The 24,196-nt window shown below is 44.0% G+C and overlaps 2 protein-coding genes across 4 annotated transcripts in view; both read right to left on the bottom strand.

The window, feature by feature from the left end:
- Positions 1-8,082: 8,082 nt before the first annotated feature.
- Positions 8,083-10,693, bottom strand: Pigm (phosphatidylinositol glycan anchor biosynthesis class M). Its single transcript, XM_021161282.2, has one exon. It carries the CDS (start codon positions 10,500-10,502, stop codon positions 9,231-9,233), a length of 1,272 nt encoding a protein of 423 aa, XP_021016941.1. The 5' UTR covers positions 10,503-10,693; the 3' UTR covers positions 8,083-9,230.
- A 2,453-nt stretch (positions 10,694-13,146) lies between these two features.
- The window catches only part of Kcnj10 (potassium voltage-gated channel subfamily J member 10), a 33,241-nt gene continuing 22,191 nt past the window's right edge, over positions 13,147-24,196 (bottom strand). For all 3 annotated transcript variants that reach the window (XM_021173140.2, XM_029483325.1, XM_029483327.1), the window contains exon 2: positions 13,147-18,196. In XM_021173140.2, coding sequence (XP_021028799.1) covers positions 17,057-18,196 — 1,140 coding nt within the window. In that variant the 3' untranslated portion in view covers positions 13,147-17,056. The remainder of the gene's footprint in view (positions 18,197-24,196) is intronic.

Raw genomic sequence — 24,196 nt, 5'->3', positions numbered from 1 at the left:
GATCCTGTCTGGATCTCCTTTGGAACTCTAGAATAATTCCCTCCTCTCATTCCACATATCTAGTGTGTGTGTATGCATGCGTGCTTCTGTGTCCGCACACACACATCCATAATATATAATCCCAACTCACACACATATACATAATATATACATATAATTCCAATCGAATCCTTTGCTTTGAAAATGCCATAACTTTCATGGCTGAATAAAACTCTGGTGTGTAGACTTCACCTTTTCTTTATTCACTGGTTCTGCCTTTTAGATCACTGTAAATTGTGCAGCAATAAACAGAAATAAAACCTTATCTCTGTAGAATTAGATGTTGGACCTGGAGTGGGATAGTTGGTTCCTCTGGTAGCTGCATTTCTGTTTGAGACACCTGCATCCTGATGCCCACAGTGGCTGCCCCAGTTTACTGTCCCAGCAGTCTGCCTCCTCACCTGCGTTTTTTTTTTTTTTTTTTTTTTTTTGGACTTAAGCCATTCTGTCCGGGGTGAGGACAAGCCTCACTTTTAAGTTGCATTTCCCTTTCAGGGTTTATTGTCCATTTGCTTCTCCTTTCGAGAACTGCTGTTCAATTCATTAGCCCATTTACTGACCAGATTTGACTGTTTTTTGTTTTTTTTGCCTTCAATATTTAATGCCAACACAAGAATGTTAAGCATATTAACTCTTTTTTCAAGATAGGGTCTCATTATGTAGCTGTCCATCCTGGAGCTATGTAGACCAGGCTGGCTTTGAACTCAGATATCTGCCACCTATGCCTCCCAAGTGCTGAGACTAAAGGCATGTGCCACTATGCCTGACTTAATTTCTTTTCTTCTTTCTCCTTCTTCTTTTCTTCTTCTTTTCTTCTTTCTTCTTCTTCTTCTTCTTCCTCCTCCTCCTCCTCCTCCCTTTTTTTTTTTTTTTGGAGACAGGGTTTCTCTGTGTATCCTGGAACTCTGACCAGACTGGCCTTGAACTCAGAAATCTGCCTGCCTCTCTTAATTCTTACCAAGCAATTTTCTGATTATATGTTTGCCCCCATTTTACAAATGGAAAACAATATATCTAGATGTGGAGATCTTGCTCAAGATCTAACCTAAGCTCTTTAGGTTTAGATCCACGCTCTCTTAGGGTCTTAATCAGCTTAGAACACTCTTCTAACCACATGGATGCTTGTTATACAAATCAGCATTGCAGTGTATAATGTAATTTGTCTTCACCCTGGTCAGAATGGCAAAAGTCAAGAAAATGGATGCAGATGAGGTTGTAAACTGTTTTAACAGTAAACTGGGGGAGCTGCTGTGGCCATTAGGATGCTGGTGTCTCAAACGGAAATACAGCCACCTGAGGAATCAACTATATATTCCTAGGTCCAAAGTCAAACTAGGACTTTTAAATTCTTCCACAGAGATCCTTGTTCATTTTTGTTAATTGCTGCACAATTTACAATGATTTAAAAAGTGGAACTAGTGAATAAAGAAAATGTGATACACACACCGGAATTTTATTCAGCCACAAAAGAAAATGAATAAACGTAGGGAATTATAACCACATACTACCTGTAGCTTGGTTTACAATGAGCTAAGACCAGATCTAATTCACTGATTTGACTTCTTAGGCTGGGTGAATGGAGGGAAAGAACAGAAACAAAGATGTAACTAGGTGCAAGAGGATGTAGTGACAATCTGGGATTCTTTAAGATACAGAAACAGCATACCCATGTGCTTCTGTTTTAATCCCAGGTGTAACGATATGGGGCTGCTTCTGACTCCAGCAGCATGGTTTTGTCAACTGCAGATAGTTTCTGAGACTGTATGACATTTGGAATTCTGGGATCTTTTTCAGAGGGTGTATAAATTCTAGCACCCCAGAGGCAGGGTTGGTTGTGGTTCGTTAGTAGTAGTACTCAAAGAAGAAAGATTAAGTTATCATCTAATTAGGGAATTCAATTCAGGAATCTCACACACTCTCTCCCCTTCCTCTATCCTTTCTCTCCCATCTAGTGATGGGAGTGAAACCAGGGGCATAAAGGGTAGGAAAAAGAACCCACAAAGTAGCAAAGACCAGCTACAAGAGAATTTGCATGTGAGAAAAATTATTAAATATCTAGAAGTCACTAAGAGAAATGTTTAAGAACAATAGAAATGGGCTTGAAATTAAGAGCCCTTGCTGGTCTTCCAAAAGGCCTGGGTTCAGTTCCCAGTACCTTACACTTGTAATCCCATTGCCAGAGGAGCCAACCTCTTCTTTTGGCCTCTGAGAGCATCAAGCACACACAGGAACTTGGTAGAAGTGAAGAACTGACCCTTACAAGAACTGTCCCTTACACATCAGGAAGGTCAAATTGATTGGCAGGGCATCTGCCAGACTTAAGTGTTGAGTCCCATTTATTTTGCAGAAATCATCTGCTGGAGCTGGGCACTCTGGGAAAAAAACAAACGTCTAAAACAGTGAAAAGGGCATGTTAGTTTAGTCAGAAAATTTCACTTAAATTCTAGTTCTGCCTGGCTTTATCAGCCAGCCATTTAATCTTTAAACCACTAAGCTTGTCTATAAAAGTAAGTCCAAACACCAAATCTGAAGTGTTGTCATAAAAATTAACTTGTGTCAGAGTAAAGAAATTGATTAACAATGAAAAAAACCATCACCATGATACAAAATCAGTTAAGCAATTATTGTCACCGAGAAAAGGATGGAGATGGATATTTCCTCTCATCTTGAAGTTTGCCATAAAACACAAGGATGATAAATTGGTTTTCTTAGGAGGGAGACAGAATTGTCCACAAGTTATGTGTTCGACTCTGGTGAAGGGGAAGGTTACTTAGCTGCCAATTCTGCTTAGACTGAGGAAAGTAATGGCTATATGGCTAATGTTTAAAGAAAAAGCAAAAGCCAGGTATGGAGATAAATACTTAGAATCCCAGTGCAAAGACAGGCAGATCCTTAGGGCTTGCTGGCCAGTCAACCTAGCCAATCTGGCCAGCTCAAAGGTGCGCACATGCGCGCGCGCACGCGCGCACACACAAACACACACACACACACAAATAATAAAGCATGAGGGAAATGGCAAGAGATTGGATCTAAAGACCACCACAGGTAGAATTTTTCAGGTTTTTCTTTTCTACTGATAACTTACATCACAGATGGCAAGAGAGTGTAGGTAGGAATATAAAATAACTGATGTTAAGAGAAAAAAAAAAAACAATATATTCAGCCATAAATTAAAGATCAAGTTTTATACAACTTATGAAACATCATTATACAACTTATAAAATCCAGATGGCGAGATGTCAGTAACTGAGATCTACAGTTTTAAGAATCCTTTTGCTGAGTTGCCCAGTAGTGTACATTTCTCACAGCTTTTCCAAAGAACCTAATCCACACTAGGCATGGTCCAGCACACCTGTTAATTCTAGTACTTGGGAGGTAGACTCAAGAGGCTGAGTTCAAGGCCAGCCTCTGTTACATAACAAGTTTGAGACCAGCCTGAGCTATATAAGACCCTATCTCCTACAACTAAAAAACAAAACAGACGATAATGATCCCAATCCAGGGAACTTGAGACCTTTAATGACATTTTGGGGGGGATCAGAAAAGCAGTTAACAGAAAAAAAAAAATTACAACCTGTGTGGAGAAACATTCTTCTTAATCTAATAATGACTGCTTGCCTGTCAATCAGTCTGTCCTACACAGTTAATGCTATAGCATGGATCTGAGCTCTCCCCACCAAGGCCCAGGTGTTAAAAGCTTGTTTCCTTGACTGCCGCACTACTGGAAACTGTGGAAACTTTAGGCCAGCCCAGTGTGAGGTTTTAAGGCATTAGGGGTGTGCCCTCAAAAGGATCTCAGAGACCCATGTCTCAGACTCTGTCTTCTGCGCCCACAATAACGTCAACAGTTTGTTTTATCGTGTCCTCATGCTACAGTGTGCTACCTCACCACAGGCCTGTGGCCACAAGGCCAACCAATCTCAAAGTTAAGCTTTTAATCAATGGCCCCAAATAAATCTTTTCTCTCTATAAATTGACTGTTGAGGGGGGCAGCTCTGGCAGGGGTTTTGTTCTTTCTTGTTGGTTCTTCTTGAGACAGCAGAGGGGAAAGCGCGTAGGTGGAGGGCTCTTGGTTCTTATATTTAGGGTTGCTATACACTAAAAAGTTTACTTGTCTAATTCTAAGTTACTATGCTATTGTAGCTGACCTGCCTTCTGTGATCCTCTGAGGCCAGAGACTGCAGTTTCTGGCACTTAGCACCTCTTCCTCAAACCACAAAGGATTAAGTTAATTAATAGCCTTTGTTCTATCTCAGCAGGAATTGCTGCTGGGCTGGAAATTGCAGGGAGAAAAAAAGGACACTTAGAAAAGTGGTTATAGAGTTTACTACTAAGTTGTAAAAAAGTTTCCTATGAAATCTATCTAAGCAAAAAGATCCTGAGTGGGGAACGGGAAAAAAAATTCTCTAAGTAGGGAAAGGGAAAAAATTCTCCTTTCTCTCCCCTCATCTCTCTGTCCTCAGTACTTATATATCTTTCAGAATACATGATCACATGTTACAAAGTTCATCACAAGTTCACACATAAAATCAAATCATAAACTGAAATAGAAGTTTACAACAGTGAATGTTTACATGAACGCTCCTAGCAGTTAGGAATAATTATCTGGCTAAACATCCATCACTTGTCTCAGCTCCACAGGTTCACTGAAGGTTTAAAACTATAACTAAGTTATAAGTGAAGTTTTGTATAGATAAGCCCAATAGATATTTTATCTTCTGTCCTAACACCTATAATAAATCCTTAGTTCCCTTTTTATGACCTTTGGTTAATTGTTTACAACTTCTTGGAATGTGCTCTGAGTAGGAGAAAGTCTGGTTACCATCTAAGAGCAATTAACTGAGGACACTTGGGCAGAGTTCTCATTGCAGCTTTGACTATCAGAAAAGGACCTAATAGCAGTCCCATTATAAAAGAGCTTAATAAACACAGATATAATTTTAGGAATTCTTATAGGATCATCATGAAGACTTAAGTCATCTATTTGTCTATATAGCAACACGACAAGATCTTCGTGGATCTGCAAAGATCTGCTCCAAAGGGGTGTGCTACTACTTAGTAATTGTTATATATATTTAATAGTAATAGGAAAAGCACATTAATAGCAGGCATCTTTCGTAAAATGAGTCCCTTACAGCCTTTCTTAATAAGATTGCACCTGTCACAGACTATATAATAATCCGGAACAGGCCACTTCAGGATGATCACCTACTAGTTATTAGCTTGTCCCATTATGGCTCCTGAGAGTTGACTTATGATAGGCATTTGCTACAGTGACATAAAGATAATGCAGGTAGTATAAAAACAAGAGAATTACACAGAAAAAACGTCAAAGAGCTACACAATTTTAACGTATTAGGTATTATTTAAGGGCTTATAAGGAAACAAAAGATATCATAAATGGAAAAAAGACAAAGCGACCAGACAGTGCAGTGTAAAAAGGTACAGCTGCCAAGACTGACGACCCAAATGTGATCCTAGGGCCAGCATAATGGAAAGAGGGAAATGGACTACCACAAGTCCTCTGCTGTCCACAAGTGCATCTGACCTCCATACACAGGACATGGTATGCGTACCTCTTCCCCAAATAAAACTTTAAAAGCTGCAAAACAGAAGTAAAAGCCAAAAGATCAAATCAAGTCATTTCTCCGCTTAATGTACTACATGTCTCTGCAGCATGCTGGGGCTGAAGAGTTGGCTCAGTGGTTAAGAGTGCTAGCTGCTCTTCCCGGAGATTTTCAGGTTGGATTCCTAGTACCCACCCACATGGTGGCTCAGAACCATCTATTCTAGGAAATCCAATGCCCTCTTCTGGCCACCTTGGGCACTAGGAATGCACATGGTGCACAGACATTTTGCAAAACACCTATACATATAAAGCAAATAAAAAAATAAAGGTTTGCAGCAGACTAACTGCAAAATATCTTCTGCATCCCTTAAGAAACACTTGCATTCCTTTGATAAAGAATTTCTGAGCCAAGCACAGTGTCACAGGACTGTAATCTCAGCTCTTAGGAGGTAGAGGCATGAAGATCAGTTCAAGTTTATCTTGGGCAAACAAAGTTTAAGGCCAGCCTGGACTAAGACTGTCTAAAAGAATAACAAAAGTCAGGCCTATACAAACACATGAATATACTTTCCTTGCTCAAATTTTCAATTTCAAATATTCACTTGGGGCTGGGTACATTACTCAGTGGCAGACTGCTTGCCTAGAATAGGGGTTTCAATCCCCATAATAATTTTAAAAAATTTATGTACCATAATTGGAAAGCCACTTCTTAAACTGTCTTAAGCAGTGTGCTGTTAGGAGCTAATAAGAAATATGGATCTTGCCATTTTAGGAAAGGTCACTGTTTTCTACAACTGACCACTTTTCTTACATACAGTAAGCAACAGAAAAGCCATCTATTCTTCTTTCTAAGGCCAATCCCAAAAGGAATCCAAAAAGAAATGCTGCCCCTAAGAGAATTTTTAATTATGACCAGCCCATAAAGATTTTATCCTCAAAGGCTTTCTAGGCTTGCCTTGACAGGGGAAAAAAATACTACTTTTCTGGAGTAGTGCTTATTTTTCAGGAGTTTTTTGTTGTTGTTGACTCTGGAAAAGAATCCAATTTAAAAACAAAAACATCATGATCACAAAAATTATATTCATGGAGAGTTTGCTTCTCAAGTTTTACCATCATAAGCACCTGGAGATGGAGCACAACCCGAAGGGTCATTGAATCTTTTCAGGAGCGCCTTAGGAAAGGACACTCTGATGCTCTGCTCTAAGAGGAAATGACTTCCGAGAAGAATGTCTTTAAGGAAGAGCTAAAGCTTGCCCTGGCTGAGTTGGATTCGGTCCAGCAGAAGGCGGAGCAGAGTGAAAGGCTGGTTAAGCAGCTGGAAGAGGAATGGAAGTCAAAGGTAGAATAACAGAAGTGGCTAGACGACCTACTGAGAAAGTCTGTATTAACGCCATCTGCGCTTATGCAGGCTGGAGACAGAATTATTTGCTAGCTTGTTTTTTTTTAGAATTCTCATGTCATCCAGGTACATGCATGGAAGCTGGAACTTTACAAAGAGAAAAACATGGTAAGGATATGCATACACTCACACACATATCCACTCATGTAATACGTAAACAAGTATGGCAGTCAAAGTAAAAACTGGCCTGGTACATTTTTAATCCCAGGACCCAAGAGGCTAGAGCAGGAGGAGAATGTGTTGGAGGTTGGTCTGGATTGCACACTGAGTTTGAGGCACCGAGGCTACCACAGTGAGACTTTAGCTCCAAAAAAAAAGTCCTTTTCCTAAAGCCAAAAACATATTTATGTGATTGTTTACTACCACATTTTCTAAAAGTCGTTAGACATCAGCATTAACACAACTTATTTTATATCTGAAAACATCTAGACCTTTTCATGTTTTAAATAGCTTTCTTGAGAGAATACACTCATTAGTTTGTGTGTGTGCACCCATGTACAAGCACAGGCACACATCACTGCGTGCTCATGGAAGTTAGAGGACAACTTTCAGCAATTGTTCTCTTAGCCAATCTTGCTTTAGAAGTAACAATCAGAAAGCCAGTTAGAGTGGCTCAGACATGTAGACCTAGTACTTCAGATCTGGGCTGAGGCAAGAAGAGTGCAGTGAGCTTGAGGCCAGTCTGTGCTGTAGAATGGAGTGCTATCTCAAAGAAAAATAAAAGCAGAAATAGAACAATCAGAACTAGCTGATAAACATTCAAAATCAACATTCTTATTAAAAGTAAAAAAAAAAAAAAATAAAAATAAAAAAAAAAAATAAAGCCTGTTAAAACTTTCTTCTTGCTGAGTGTGGTTATACACTCCTTTAGTCCCAGCACTCAGGAGACAGAGGCAGGCAGATCTTTGAGTTCAAGGTCAACCTTGCCTACAGAGTGAGTTCCAGGAAAGTCAGGGCTGCACAGAGAAACCCTGGGTCAAAAAAAAAAAAAAAAAAAAAAAAAAACAGACAAAGGAAAAACCAACCCCTACTAAACCAAAACCAAACCAAAATAAAACCCTATCTTCTCTTGAACTTGCATTTAAAGATGACAATTTTATTCTTTTAAAAAAAATTATACTCATCTATTGCTACTGCATCTTTGAATGTTAGAAAACCCTCAACACAGACAGGCTCTATGTTTTCTAAAAATATTTTAGAATGTTTATTCATACAGTTGAGAAAGTTTACTCATACAGTTTCACTGTGTTTACTTCAAGTGATAAGTAGAAAGACCTGCCCCTCACAGCCTCATTTCTGTAATTCCTCAAATCCCTTACCACCTCTTGATTGTGCAAACAATGACAGCAAGCAGTCTTCCTTTCTAGCCTGGGATTTTCAGAGTGTAGGATTTATGCCTTATAAACAATGTTCTCCTTTGTAACAATTTAGATGATAAAACCAGAAGAGAGCAAGTGAAGTTATACTCAAAACTTAAGCTTTAGCATCTAAATTTTACCACTTTAACAATAGACAGCTCTCAGCTTAAACTCTAGAGGAAAAGTCTTTCTAGCAGTTAGAAAAAGGATAAGCATATACATGTTAATAATGCTCCATTTCGTTTTCTTAAACTCAGGTCTAAATTGGATGAGTTTAAATTTAATCTTTTTATATAAAATGAATACCACTGGTACTAATACTGAAAAACTCAATTACAAAACAAATACATGATCACAATTTAAATTCTTTGGATTAGTTCTTTTCTAAGCCCCCACACTTAATACAAAAATTTCAGACTTTCCCAACCGAGCATGGAACTGTTAATACTTAATATGTAAAAATGTTGTACTTTAGGAATTTTGTCAATTTCCATCGCTGTCAGAACTGCAGGAAAAAAAAAAAAAAAGGCAGGGGCTTAAGGTACAACAGTAGCACCGTGTGACAGGAACAAACACCGCTAGAGACCTTATTCCTCTACTGTTCAAAAATATTTCAGCATCTTCTAGCTTCACCGGCTTCTCAACTGTGAAACAGGAATGATTTTCTTCTCATCAAGCAAATGAGCCCTAAGACTTCTAAAGGATGGACCTCAGTTCTTGGGCCCCCTTTATATATAAGGCCAACACTGGTTTTAATTTCTGTTGGAACAAAGGAACTTTCACTAGAGTGCTTAGAATGTTCAGGGAGGAGAAAAATTCCAGTCCATACGGAAAGATCAGAATGTTGCAGAAGATCCTGAACACATTAGTCGCATTTGATTCTCTCCGTTAGGCGGTCCTCCTTGTAATGGGAAATAATCTGAATCAGTATGGAACAGTTGATCAGAAGGAAGAACAAACTGGCTAACCAAATAAACAGGAAGGTGTTCTTTCCTTGAAACTCTAGAACATATGCAGGAGCCAGCCATAAGGCCTGTCCTATGAACCAGAACAGTAAGAGGCCTACGGCTCTTTTCCAAGGCATCCTCACCAGTGGCATCACCAGAGGCAGAAGGCAGAGGTACCAAAGAAAGTACTGAGATGTGCAGACTTTGTTAAAAGTCACAAAAATGGACGTATGAAGGAAACAGCAGAAGACAAGGTCTCTGTAATAGGCAAAAGATGCGGCTGACAGCAAGATGAACTGTGGCAGGAACGCCGCAATCCCCAGAGTAAAACTCCACTTGCTCTCGGCAGTCAAATACAGCATATAGAAGTACGGAGAGAAATTATGGCGGATATCCCTCCTAGTTAGGTGATAAAAGTAGGTGTGCTCCAAAAACTCCCAACCGTACTTATAGTAAAAACCGAAGCTCAGGGCAACAAACGTGAGCCCTGCAACTGCTACGAAAAGCAGCACAGCCCAGCTACACAGCCTCCTCAGGAAGTCGTACAAACGAGCCTGGAAAGAGAACCGGGCTGGCTGGAGACGCTCGTCATCGTCGCGCTCGGGACGCAAATGGAGCGCTATGGGGAGGATGTAGGTCACCGGGTACATCTTCATGTGCACCGCGAAGCCATAGAACACCGCGGCGCACGCGATGAGCCGTTTCTCTATGAAGTACAGGGTCGAGAGAACCAGGGAGGCGACGATGGAGTCCGCGTTGCCCCGGCTGGACACCGCCATGGGCAAGGGGTTGAGCAGCCAGAAGACGCAGTAGCCACAGGCTTGGCGGCGCCCCAGCCCCTTGAGCAGCAGCAGGCGGTACAGGAGGAAGGCGGTGAGGAGATCGCAGCTGATGAAGAGAAACTTGCCGAAGAGTTCGCTGAGGTAGACGTTGGGGGTGAGGAGCCAGCTCAGGAGCGGGGTGTAGCGGTAGGTCGCCCGCAGGTACGGGGAGCGCCCTTCCGTGACGAAGCGCGCGGCGTCCGTGAACACGTGGTAGTCTATGTCGGTGTACCTCACCAGCAGAGTCCGGTCCTGGAAGACACCGTAGAAGACCAGGGCGACCCGGGCCAGGAAGGCCACGCCGAACACCCCGGCGGGCGGCACCCGAAAGTTCAGGATCCATTCCCCCCAGTGCTTGGGGTAGCTCATGGTCCGAATGCGGGCCACCCGCCCGGCCCGGCCCCGGGTGCACACTGCGCCCCTCTTGCTAACCGTCCTCGGGCTGACGCCTCTCAGCCGCCGGGAGCATCTCCTCCGCCACAGCACCGACTGGAAGAACCGAGGAATGATCACTTCCGGCACCCCAAGTCCCGCCCCCACGGTACTTCCGGCCTTCAGCCCCGCGCGGGCTCTCAGCTGTCTCCGCGGAACGATTACCTTCCTCGGGATTGGCTGTCTAGCGTCCGCAGCTTCCTCCGGCGAAGGCGGGATTTCCGGTCCCTTATTGGCGACGCTTCCGCTGTCCGGAAATCCCGGAGTGGCTGAGATGTCGTGGACCTGGGACCTGGGTGAACTTTGTTTTTAGTAACCAGAACTTCCGCGTTCCCAGCTCTGATCAACAAAGGAATCTTGACACAGTGAGCTGCGACCTGCTGCTACTTACATCCCGCCCAACTGGCTTGGAGGCCTGAGAGTGGGAAATACAGATGGAAAGAATAAACCTAAAATAAAATAGTTCTCGTCTTTTTACCCTGATAAAAAGGTTCCTCCTACCGAAGTACGTCTAGATTGTCTCCCCTGGAGTACTGTCAACTCCGTTCTTTTCAAGAACTCTTCAACTAAGTCAAAATCGGCCCTCAACTCACTCCGTTCACCCTACCACTATTAGTTTCTTGCCAAAGACTCCAACTCTTTCATTCTTTTTCTGATTTCTTACTGCACTTATAATTGACTTTTTAAAACTTCATACTCTTTTTTGGGGGGTTTTGTTTTGTTTTGTTTTGTTTTCAAGACAGGGTTTCTCTGTATAGTCCTGGCTGTCCTGGAACTCACTCTGTAGACCAGGCTGGCCTCAAACTCAGAAATTCGCCTGCCTCTGCCTCCCAAGTGGTGGGATTAAAGGCGTGTGCCACCACGCCGGGCCAAGAACTTCATACTTTATTTTACAATGTTTTCAGTTTCAACTAAATTGTTCGTGAGAGTAGAAAGTATATCTTTATTTCTTTGTACTTTCTTGTAATGTATTACAGTCTCAGACGCATGGTAACTGACGCAGACTGCCTTGATCTTACAAACTGAGTCTGCTCCTAGGGAGTGTCTTCTAGATTACCATAGAAGTGGCTCCATTCAGCCTAGACATCTCTCATCCTACACTTCACATTTATCCTTTGAGTGAGCCGTATTAACCTATAGTCATATTCTGGTATGTCTGTGCTTTGATGTAATTACATGGTGTAGATTAATAACTACCTCTATTGATTTTTTACTATGCCTTGCCCATAATATACTGTGATAACACATTACCATTCAAATAACCTTATAACTAAATTGTAGGGTTCTTGAGAGTAGAAAGTATGTATTTCTTTGTACTCCTTGCATTATAGTCGCAGGCACATGGTAACTGACACAGACTGTCTGGCTTGATCTTAGAAGTAGAGCCTGTCAAGAGTTATTTGAATGATACTGTGTTAACAACAGTATATGTGGCCTAAACTATCTTGATTCATAATTGTTATTTGTTAAAGACTTATTCCCAGTTGTCAGACATACTAACTACTTTTTAATGTAAAGTAGATATTCCTACCTGTATTAATGAGCAAAATCAGGATTTATGGAGAATAAATAAAACATAGCCAACTAGTAGCAGAACTGGAATTGAAAGTAGGCCTGTCTAGCCCAGGATAACAATGATTGTGCGACAAGCTTTCAAGTAAAATGCTGATATGGAATTCTAACTTCCATTTCTTTTTCTCAATCTCTTCTTTAAGTCTTTCTGATATTCTCTCTCATTGTTACTCTTTATATCCCTGGTTTGATATTTCTCTTCCTTTGTGAGTTATAGGTAAGTGACGCTCAGTCTCCATAAAGAATATAAGAGAGATGTCTGAATATAAGTAAAGGGTTCTTCTTGGTAGGTTTTATTGTTGTTGTTGTTGTTGTAGTATTCTGGCAGAAAAGCCTCAGCTAATTTTCCCTCTATGGCTGGCCTAATAAGTAGGAAAGACTAATTCAGGAAGGAAAGGAAACCACTAATCAAAAGAATTAGCCTCTCCCTGGAGTCATATGAGCGAGCTGCAGAAAGTGGCAGAGCTTTTGAACAGATACTATTTCCTGCCGTAGGGTCGGAACCTGTGAAGTGTTTCCCACTGTACTGGCTGGCTGTGTGTGCCAACTTGACACAGGATGGAGTTATCACAGAGAAAGGAGCTTCAGTTGGGGAAGTGCCTCCATGATTCCAGCTCTGGGGCATTTTCTCAATTAGTGATCAAGGGGAGCAGGCCCCTTGTGGGTGGCACTATCTCTGGGTTGGTAGTCTTGGGTTCTATAAGGAAGCAGGAGCTGATGCAGAGCTATGGAGGGATGTTCCTTACTGGCTTGCTTCCCCTGGCTTGCCTGAATTTGCAATGTATCTGTTAAGGGATCTTACCTTAACAAGGGAAGGAGCAAGAAAAGGACTGGGTGAAACCATTATTGAAATGTTCCAGTGTGAGGAAAAGTCAGCAGGAAGGGCTGGCCACAGGATGGGAAGTTTTTCCAACATAGCCTAGTTGAACCCTCCTCTCCCCAAACTCAACCTATGAGTTCAAACCTTGATAACAATATAGGTTTCCCTTTTAAAAGGAGACACAGTGAGAACAAGAGATGCATCCGGTTTATTTAGTAGTTTGTTCTGAACAGACAAAAATAAACCAAAAATGCCTCACACATCTTTTTTTTCTAAATACATTTGACCTGGTTTAGTCTTTAATGCAGCGTGTAGAGAAATCATCCCTAGATTCTTCTGTTTCAGTAGCACTGGCCAATACTGGGCCTGCAAGCCCAGCTAACTGTACAGCATAGGTAATGTGTTATTTTGCAAAGAAATTAGGTTAGCTAGCATGGGTAAAGGTTTGTGGTAGCAAGCCTTGGAGAATGTGCAATGTCCCTGGCTAATAGCCACATTATGACTGCTTTTCTTTTTCTGCTGACCTCAGGGAACTCCCTGCATAGTCATGCTAGCTGGTGTGGGTTTCAGAGAGTGGGAGGAACAGTAGGGAGCAGCCAGAATGAAGTGAAGCCCAGTTTAGGGATTTCAGAAGCTTTGCATAGAACTGCGTCAGCCTTTGGGGAAGAGGGAAGCAGAATTCTGCATTTCCATCAAGGAGCCTTGTAGCCATGGCATTCACCTGCCTCCACGCCAGGGCTGAGACTATGACAGATGAAGTACCCTCTTTAGGATTTCTGTATATAGGCTTGGGCCTCTGCCTTGAGAGTATCTTGAGCTCAACAGCTCATCAGTCCTAGGGCTTGCATTCTAGTGTCTTCATTTGCCCCCCCCCATACTAAAATTTCAGCTTCTCAATTTTTAATGATGGGGCCTAGACCTACAGCTCCCATCTTGGTGGAAGAAGAGAGGAAAATGAAAGGATGCTTTTGTTTGCTTGCTTGCTCGTTCGCTTACTTGCTCCCTTGCTTGCTTGTTTTAGAACTTGTTCAGCGGCAGGTTGTTGCCAGGGATAGTGTGAGTGGTTGAGTGGTAGATTTTCCTAGTCCTCCATGGGTGGAGCATCCCTGTGCCCCATTTCCTCCGAGGTTTTCTCTTCTCCTGCCAGCACAATTCATCAAACCTCAACGGATGCTCCTTTACTTATGAAAAGGGCAGGGTCTAGCCCTCCCTTTTCCATCAAGCAAACTTAAAACCACCAGCTACTGTCACTGTTCTTCGGACCATAACACAGAAGATCCAGCTATCCTACTCCCCCCAAACCAAGACAAAATATTTGTCCCTTTGTTAAAGTCTGAATACTTCCTTCTGTACAGTCCGTATATTTGGGTATACGTACATCTATATACATATCTCTGTATATATTATCTCTGTTTTTCTCCTTAGATAAACATATATATCCTATCTCAATCTCCCAAGTTTCCACCCACCTCCTGTGTGTCAGTCATAAGTAAGCCTCTGGGTTCCATCTCCCGAGGCCCCTTAGCCTCGTCGTTCACTTTTTTCCCCACTCTGGAGATTCTTCCCCACTGGTCGTTTTGCTCACCTGAAATCTCCCATCCCACTTAGAATCGGCGCACCTGTTACTCTCCTGACATTCCAAGTCTCTAGCTGGTACAGACAGGGAACCCATTTCTCATCTGCCGTGGCTGTTAGTAAAGCTCGCCCTACATCCTGAGAAAGGATTTCAGGTCAGAGAGTCGGGCTGGGATCTAAAGAACCACGTAGGGTTGTGTGTGGGAGTTGTTCCGCAGAGCATAAGGCTTGTTGGAGAAAGGTGCCGTTCTGAATTCTGAATTAACAGGACACGTGTTAATGATTTTAAATGATTTTAAAGTGCAACTTAGAGCAAAGCCTGGGATTGTAGAGGAAGTTCAAAAGGGGTTAAGGCAGGAAATGCGCTCTCACATTGTTATCCAAGAGTCTGAGGAGAGTTGGGCCTTGGCAAGGCTCTGGGACGAGGGTCATCCCCTCAGGAGGGAAGCAGCAATGTGAAGAAGAAACAGGACAGAGGATAAATTGCCACAGGATAAGAAGACACACACACACACGCACACACACACACAGCAGTACACTTGGTCCTTGCACACTGGACACATCAGGTAAGTGCAGCGTTGAATGTATTTGAAAGCACATAAGCTGGCTCTTGCCTTCTGCTCTTTGTTTCAGACATTCAGGTTCTTCTGGTTCTTGTTGTTGATGAGAGTTGGAGGATAACAGTGAGCTTTACAGTAAGGAGAGACCAAAGGCTCTTCGTTTTCAGGCTACAGTTAATTGAGTTCAAGGGAAGACCAACGTAAAAAGACTGTGCACAGTTGAGATCCATTTAGTCTTGGGATCTTCTGAGTTTCTCTGCAAAGCTTTGCCCAGAGATCCGGGCATACATTCTGTATAGATGTGTCACTTGTTATCTGTCAAGTTCACCTTACAGCTTACGTCATTCCTGCCAAACTACCTTGTGAGGTTTCCTGGGTACCCAAGTGGAGCCAAAGCTCACTAGGACAGGACCTGGTGCTTCAAATGCCCTCCAATGACCCCTGCCACAACCCTCACCAGAGAACTAGGAATGGCTTGGGTGTGATCTTAAGCTGTCTTTGTAATTTGCCTGGAACTGGCCCGTAGGCAGAAAAGAGGTTGAGATGGGGCTGGTTTTCATCATTTTATGCCAAGTGTCAGAATGGCAGAGATCAGAATGTAAGTTCCTCTCCTCTCAGCATTGCCTCATAAAATAGCTGGCACTTCTCAGAAGGGCACCAGGAGATGGAACAAAATAGTGGCTGTCAGCCAGAGTTCTGCCTCAGCCCAAACCATAACAAAACATCACAAATTCCCAGAGGCTCTGTACAGCAATCTGGAAATCTGAGAAGTGGGTTCAGCTTTCCTGGGGAATCTGTGCCCTGTGACTAGTTTTAATCGATCGATGTTAAGAAAGGCAAATGACCATGTTTCCCTCTCTTACTTCAAAAGGTTGAGTTAAGGGAAGGTCTGGGGTGGGAGAAAAGAAAGCAGTGGAACTGTTACAGTGTAATCTGGATGGCTTTAGATATTTTCGTGGGGTCTGTGCAGTGGACTTATTCAAGAGAACATTGGGGGCTTGGCATAGTGGTTCATGCCTTTAATCCCAGTATATGGGAGACGGAGGCAGGTAGGTATCTGTGAGTTCAAGGCCAGCCTAGTCTACATAGTAAATTCAAGGACAGCCAATGAAAAAAAGAGAGAGAGAGAACATTGGTTAAGGTCTTCCTATTCCCAGGAAACACTAAAACATCTTTCCAGGACAGAGCAGCCCGAAGGACAGGGCCAGAGTCTTAGACAATACTTCCAAAATTGAATTTCTCAGAATCCTGGATGGGTGCAGGAAAGGTGGCTGCTTGTGTTTCTCGTGTCAACCCCAGTTCTACAGAAACAGAAGCTGAGAGAGAACCGGCTTTGCTGAGAAGATCCACTTGAGAACTGGAGAGGGAAAATTAGGGGGTGACCAAGAGTCCAGGCTCTGTCAAGAGTTACCAGCTGAAATTAAAACACCATGACAAACTCAGGCTTCTTTCTTCAGGATTTGATAGAGAGCCCAGGGAAAACTGGTTTCAGATCCCAGTACTTCTGAGGGCAGAGTCCATAGAGTGACTCTCTGTGAGAGTTCTGCCTCAGGGAACTTTACTAGATGGAAGAGAGAAGGAGGAAGCTCCAGTCTCAAGCCATCAAATTTTCTAGTGGTGGGCATTTGGGGGGGGAGTCTATCCATCCAGTCACATGGTCCTCTGAATGTGAATCTCCAAGCATGGCTGCGGCCTTTCAAGCCATGTCAGCCTAATCTTCCCTCTCCTTCCCCCAAACTGGCTTAAGAGTCATGTACATTGGTGTAGTAGTAGAGGAAGGTACAAGGGGACAGTGGGAGGAAAAGGAAGGGCTCCAGCAGGCCCCGACTGCTCACAGGCCACTGGGCTAAGGGGAAGTAGAGGGTGGGTGCTTCCGGGCCTCTCCAGCGAACCCAGATTGTATCCTTTTCCCAGAGCACTGGAAGAGGAAAAGGCCAGAGGTCTGGGGAGGAGAGAACAGGATATCAGACGTTGCTGATGCGCACACTAAGGGCACTGCCTTCCTTTTCAGCTTGCTCTCTTAATGACTCCTCCAACTTGAGCTTCTCGGGGTCTCCATAGCGTACGGTGCTATCGCGGAGACCACTGGGAGATGCCACTTTCACAACCTGGTCGAAAAGGCTGAAGTCAGCTATGTATTTGCCACTGGCTGACAGTGAGATCGCAGGCGTGAACTCGTAACCCCAGAGGATCTCCTCGGGTAGGTAGGAAGTGCGAACTTGGCAGGTGGCACTGGTGGACTCCACCGTCCCACTCAGGATCAGCACCAGCTCAAAGTCCCCCTCCCCACTGCGGAGCGGGAGATCTTTTAAGGGGCTGGTCTCGTCTACCACATGGTAGAAAGTCAGGGGTAGGATGAGAAAGGGGCTGTCAGAGGCTGTGTCTACTTGGAAAGTCACGTTGACCTGGTTGAGCCGAATATTCTCACCCTCCTTTGTCTGGTGCGTTTGAAGCAGTTTGCCTGTCACCTGGCATCCGATGAGGAGACTCTTACGCATATTGGCAACCCGGATCATAAGGCAAGGCTTCCCGTTGTGGGAAGCCACAACGGCATGCTGGCTGAAGCGGATCGTCTCGGCCCTCTTCTTAGGCCGGGCAATCTTTGCAAGGAAGGTACCTGTGATGAAGATTTCCAGAATGGTGGTGAGCACCAGCTGCGCAATAAGAAGCACGATAGCCAGTGGGCATTCCTCACTGATGTAGCGGAAGCCATAGCCGATGGTAGTCTGGGATTCCAGGGAGAAGAGGAAGGCTCCGGTGAGCGTGTGCACCTGCACCACACAAGGCGTGTGGTTGGCAGGAGGTCCCAGCTCCAACAGGTCCCCATGGGCCACAGCTACCAGATACCACACCACACCAAAGAGAAACCACGTGCCTGCAAAAGTTGCAGAGAAGAGCAGAAGCTTGTAGCGCCATTGCATGTCAATGAAGGTCGTCCATAGATCCTTGAGGTAGAGGAACCGCTTGTCAGCAATGTGCTCCATTCTCACATTGCTCCGGCCGTCTTTCGTGAGGACCCTCCTCCGGCGTATTCCTGGGGCCACTAGGGGGCGGCTCTCTGTCTGAGTCGTCTGACTGTAATAGACCTTAGCGACCGACGTCATCTGCAGGAAGCAAGATGGCACATAGAAAGTTATTGCCAAAATCCAGCTAATTCCTAGACGCCACCCAGTGAGAAGAGAAACTAACTAACGTCCTTTTAAAAATGTGTTACATTCATGTTGGAGGTGGTGGGGTGCTTCAGTAACACTGCTGAGGGCAATCTGCAGGATTTTTGTTTTGTCCTGCCATGTGGGCCCTGGGAATTGAACACAGGTGGTCAAGCCTGGTGGCAAATGCCTTTCCTTGCTGCGTGAGTGTCATCTAGCCAGCCTCTAACCTTCCTTTTGATGGCATTGATCTTAGCAAATATTTGCAGAGCCCTTGTTAAATGCCAGCGACAGCGTGAGGTCCTATAAGTCAAACATGAAAACGACATCATTCCTGCTAAGAACCCCCAGGGCGGACCCATGTGAATTAGACACATAATTGCAATACATGCAACACAGTGAAATGACCTTTGTGATTTGGGGAAGAGGTGGAGCAGAGAAGAAAGAGTAAGAAGTTCACAGGTTGCTGAAAGGAGGAATGGGAGGGACGAGAGCTCTACTGATCTCCATTGAACACGTGTGTGTCCATGCACACGCACACCCACTCCCGCACCTCCACCCACCCACCCACACACCCACTCCCGTGGAGATACCTAACTTATAATAAAAACCTCTCCCTTCGAATGAACATTAAGGCAAAAAAATATATCCCACTGAAATCTTTCTAGGACAGTATTGCTTAAGATGTGGCTTCAATTTCACTACTATCTCTCTTAACCTCAAGTCAATGGCCATTGGGGAGAAAATGGCAGAAGGAATGCATCCTCCACCCTGCAGGCATCCAGGCTCCTTCCTTCACTGCCACCATTACAGTCATCGTTTGTTTGTACTACCAGGGAGATGTGGCACTTGGGTCAGGGTCTAGGCTGATGTTGGAGAGAGCACAGACAGGGTCTGAGCAAAAGCAGGAAGCAGGAAGCAGGAAGGAAGCACCAGACTGCTGCTTCCCGCCAGCCCCCAAGGCATCTCTCTATGGATTGGCAGTGACACCAGGTTGTAGGCAGCAAAACTGCCTTGAGTGAGTGAAGCGAGGGTGGACTCCATAGTCGTTAGTAGCTATGTCTTCACGGGCTCAAATTCAAGATGCCTATTTGTCCTGATAGTAGAAAGTGGGACAAGGGATTGAAATAGGAGACGATTCATGTAATACAAGGTGTCTGGCATTCCTGCCCCAAAAGTAACTTTGTACTTTTCCAGTAGAGAAAAACTTAGTCATTTAGACTCTGAGTCTGACATCTGGAACTCCTGAGAAGAATTCAGATGCTTTCTGGGACTTGGGGATCTTTGGGTATCGGAACAGCCCATCGCACCCCCCACCTCATATGTTTGAACCGTTGCATCTCATCATCATTCCGTTCTCCCACCACCTTGTCTCTGGAAGAGTCTAAGTCATATGAGCCTGTCCATAAACTCCTGCCCACGTAGGGAACCAAACCAAAGATCACCAATGAATGAGGGCCCTGGGAACCTCCAGAGCCAGCCTGCCCATTTTACCAGCCTGGAGACCATTTGAAGTGTTTATCCACAGAAGACTGCTACTCAGCCAGACCCCCAGTGCTCCTCACTGCCCTATGGCCTTGGTTCCTCTGAAGCAAGAAGGAAGCACTACAGCTCTGAATAATTTCAGTTTTGGAATTTAAATAAAGCCCTGCTCAATACTCAAAAGTGCTAATAATAACAACTTCCCACCACAACTCGTGTGTGTGTGTGTGTCTGTGTCTATGTGTGTGTGCATGTGTACACCATGGTAGAGTCTGCACAAAAGAATGTTTGCTCCTCAAACTTTTTTAGATTTATTTATTTTATTTATGTAAGTACACTGCAGCTGACTTCAGACACTCCAGAAGAGGGCATCGGATCCCATTACAGATGGTTGTGAGCCACCATGTGGTTGTTGGGAATTGAACTCAAGACCTCTGGAAGAGCAGTCAGGGCTCTTAACCGCTGAGCCATCTCTCCAGCCCTGATCCTCAAACTCTTAAGGATGTGGAACCTGTACATAAGACTTTTGACTGCACAGTTAGAGATGAGAGGATATAATTTCAATTTTCAAAAATAAAAATAAAATATACTTCATAAGATATAGACAAACAGGTGATAGCGATCCTAAGAAAAATTCTCAGATAAAATATGGAGATTATGTGTAACTAGACAGAACAAGAAGAAAAGAAGTTCTCGGTAAAACCCTCTGTGGGTTTACTAAGATTGAGTCATATCAAAGTAACTTAATTTCCTCTTATGATGAGGTTACTAAATTGACAAGCCAACAAAATACAGATAATGTGTAACTAAAGCTTCAGCAAGTTGTGGGACAAAAATCTATCATTATCTCTTTGGGGATAAGATAGAGAAGAATGGCTAGAGGGTAATATAATTAGGTGGTTTTTAAAATTCAGTGGTGCTGGTGAGTGGACCCCAGTAGGCCAGAATTCACTTTCTATTGATGTAGCAGAGAGATTTATTCTTTATTTTGCCCTACTCAATGCTCTTAACACTGATTCCATTCAAAACTAGAGAACACTGTGGCTATCAATCATGTGGATGACACAAACCCAGGACAGGCTGCAAGGGCTGGGCAGAACTGGGCTCCAAAAAGAACCAGATGAGCGAGCCAAATCTAACGAAAGGGATAAAAGCTGGAGTAGGTGCTTGAGTCCAAAAATTATCTGAGAAAGTTTAAGACTACAGAGATCTAAGTTAGTCACATTACCATGGGGAAAAGGAGAGACTTAAACATTTTAGAAAAAAAATCCAGTATGAGTTATTCACGTATTTTGGCTGCCGAAAAAGCAACACAATCTTAAGCCACTTTGGTTGAATGAAGTCCCTGAACTAAAGAGGTAACTGATTCCACTCTGCTCCGTTCATCTCAAGCAGCAATCGGGATACATAATAATAATAATATTAATAATAATTATAAAATCAGGTCCAGATCAGGTGGGAAGTGGATAAAGGAAACGGATGGATTTTGTCAAGAGGTGGTCTGACAGAAAGAACACATGTGTACAGAATACTTGGCTTGAAAATTTGTCACATGGATGAAGGTTCTGAGCTCCAAGAACAAACAGGAGCAGGGTGTTCAAACTCCAGGGAGAGAGATTCCAGGGTTATAGTGGAAAAAGAACACTACTGTACAGGATGGTACCGATGGGAAGAGTCCCTAGAAAGAACATACTGTCCCTGGATGCTCAAGGAGAAGTTATACAGTATTGTCAGAGGGTTCATCTCCATCTACGAAACAAGCTCTCAATGGATATAGAAAGATGAAGCTTCCAGCCACACCTATGGGCAGCATCAGGGCACCTGCTTCCTTCTCCCCAGCTCTATCCCTGAGCTTTCTGTGGTAACATTCAGGGATCTCTCACCTAAATTCTTACTTTGTATTAAAAGGGAGTTCTACCTATCAGGAAGAATGGAGGCTCTCAAAAACCTAGCTTATCCTTCCTAAATCAGTAGTCCATGATTAGTTACTACTTTATAAAATATGTAATCTGACCTCCCCCCCCCCCCACACACACACACACTATGAAGTAGACAGGAGAGAAGACAACGTTAGAAACTAAGGCTCAGAGTAAATCACTCAAAGCAAATTTAGTGGTCAAATGGGAAGCCAAACCCAGGTTTTCTGGCTTCTGATCCATAACTGGTTCCTTAAACAGAGGAGCTTCATCCACACAGAGAAGACAGCCTGGGGCTTTGAGAGAGCAGATTGAGGCTACAGGACTAGATTTTGGCTACTAGTTAAGTTTATTGTTGCCTCAGGCTGCTGTATTTACCGCCTCTGACTGTTGTGTCTACCATTGCCAGCCCTTGTATCTGCCACCTCCAGCTGTTATCCGAAGTTCCCAGCTGTTATGCCACCTCCTACAGCCAGGCCACTTTGTTCTCAGGGGTGGCCAGACTCAGAAACAGATAAACAATCAGCACACTCCACCCCCAAGCTGGCCTGGCCTCTGGGGAAAGAAAGCCAGCCAAAGTTCTGAAAGTGGTTTGTTGCTGCCCTACCAAAAGCCACACATCCTTTTTCCTCTAGAGGGCGCAATTTCTCCAAAACAGTGCCAGCCGCGCACTGGGGTCGGCGTTCTACTGAGCAGCTTGAATAGTGAGATTGGGCCAGGCTATCTACCACCTTTGCCCTCTAAGAAGTGAGCTAATTCGTTTCCAAAAGGATAGTGATGTTCATTTCTCCAGCAAGTTCCGTGCCTATCTTCTGTTTCACACTGTCAGCTTCCCCTAAAGCCGGGTTTCCTTACCTACAAGCACTTTTATTTTGTGCCAGTGACTTTTGCTTCCGAATGAATGGATTTATCAGAACCTTTCTCAAGTGCTTGATTGCTCATGAGACAAGACACAGTTCTTGTGACTGAAATTGGCCAAGGTCCCTCATTGTTTTGAGGATAAACTGCAAGCCTTTGGTATAGCATTCAAGATCCTCCATGATTTAGTCTCTGCCTGCTGCTACCGCCACCACCGCCACCGCTACTGCCGCCTCCTCCTCCCCCCTGCTCCCCCTCCTCCTACCCCCTCCTCCTACCCCCTCCTCCTTCTCCTCCTCCTCCTCTTCCTCTTCTGTTTTGTTTTCCAAGATAGGGTTTCTCTGTGTAGCCCTGGCTATCCCGGAACTCACTCTGTAGACCAGGTTGGACTTAAAGAGAATTTGTCCACCTCTACCTCCCAAGGGCTGGGACTAAGAGCATGTGCCATAAACCCTGGCTTCTACTTACTCCTCGTCCTTACCCTTGACAGTCTTCACACATCCTTAGACACCGGCTCTGCAGAAAAGCCTACTGTCTGATTCTTTCTACCTTTGGAGCTTCTTTTGTTTTGCTCACATCTCTGGCTGTCTGACGGCCTCCTGCCTACCTGACAAAGCTTGGACCAAGTGCTAGAGATGCCTTTGCATGCCTTCCTGGCCCTCAAAGAAGTAGCTTTTCTCTATACTCCTACTCCTTCTGACATGCACTTTCTAAGCATGGCCTGGCCCAGTTTCTACTTTCTAACACCATAGTGCTTTGCAGTGTTTATTTGCCGTTGTTTGCCATCTGTGAACTCTTAATTGAAGGCCAGGGAATGCGCTTACATCTGTTTCACCAGAAGCAAGTATGGTTTTTAAGACCGAGGAGGAGATGACTGAAGGCATCATCTGTCTGGACAGGTCTGAGTGAGGCTGCCGCTTTGATGTAGCCCTTCAGGAGGAGCCATGGCAGGGAAGAAGGGGATCCAGGTTCACTCAGGCATGACTGATGTTGCAGATGCTTGCAGATTTTTTTCAGAAAGTAGAGGAAAGACAGCTTAAAGACGTCAATGCCAGCCCTTGTATGGGTCTTCTGGGGTTTTTTGTTTTGTTTTGTTTTGTTTTGGGGGGTTTTTTGCAGGAGCATGGTAAGAGAGTGGGTTTTTTAGTTCACTGCAGATGGGAGCTGGGAGGGGAGTTAAATTAGCAGAGGGCTTGTATAGCATGCAGGAGGCCCTGGGCTTGATTCCCCAACACTGCATTAACCAGGAATGGTAGCACAGTTGTAATCACAGTGCTCAGGAAGATAGAGACAGGAGAATCAGAGGTTCAAGGTAATCATGGGCTACGAAGTAAATTTAAGGCCAGCCTGGGCTATGTGAAATCATGTCTCAAAATTTTAATTGAGTTGATTAATTAGCCCTGACATGTATTATGTTCTATTAGGTGACTAGAAAGGATGGTTCAACTCCACACCAGAGACAGCAGGTGGAAGGGCAGGGGATGAATGGTACCATTTCCTGAAACCTACCACGTGGGAAAAAAGTCCTTTCAACCCAAAGACAGAGCTTACTCTGTAGCAAGCAAAAGCAACCCAAGTGGAAGGAGCTTCCCATGTGAGCACTAAACTCACTCATTTCCAACCGCAGACAGTCTCTCACTGTTCCCTAAATCATTAAAGGTGCCTTGGCCCTCCCAGCTCCTCACACTCAAGTTCTAGA

The sequence above is a fragment of the Mus caroli genome, chromosome 1, assembly GCF_900094665.2.
Source record: "Mus caroli chromosome 1, CAROLI_EIJ_v1.1, whole genome shotgun sequence".
Lineage (NCBI taxonomy): Eukaryota > Metazoa > Chordata > Mammalia > Rodentia > Muridae > Mus > Mus caroli.
This window is presented reverse-complemented; position numbering and strand designations above follow the sequence as displayed.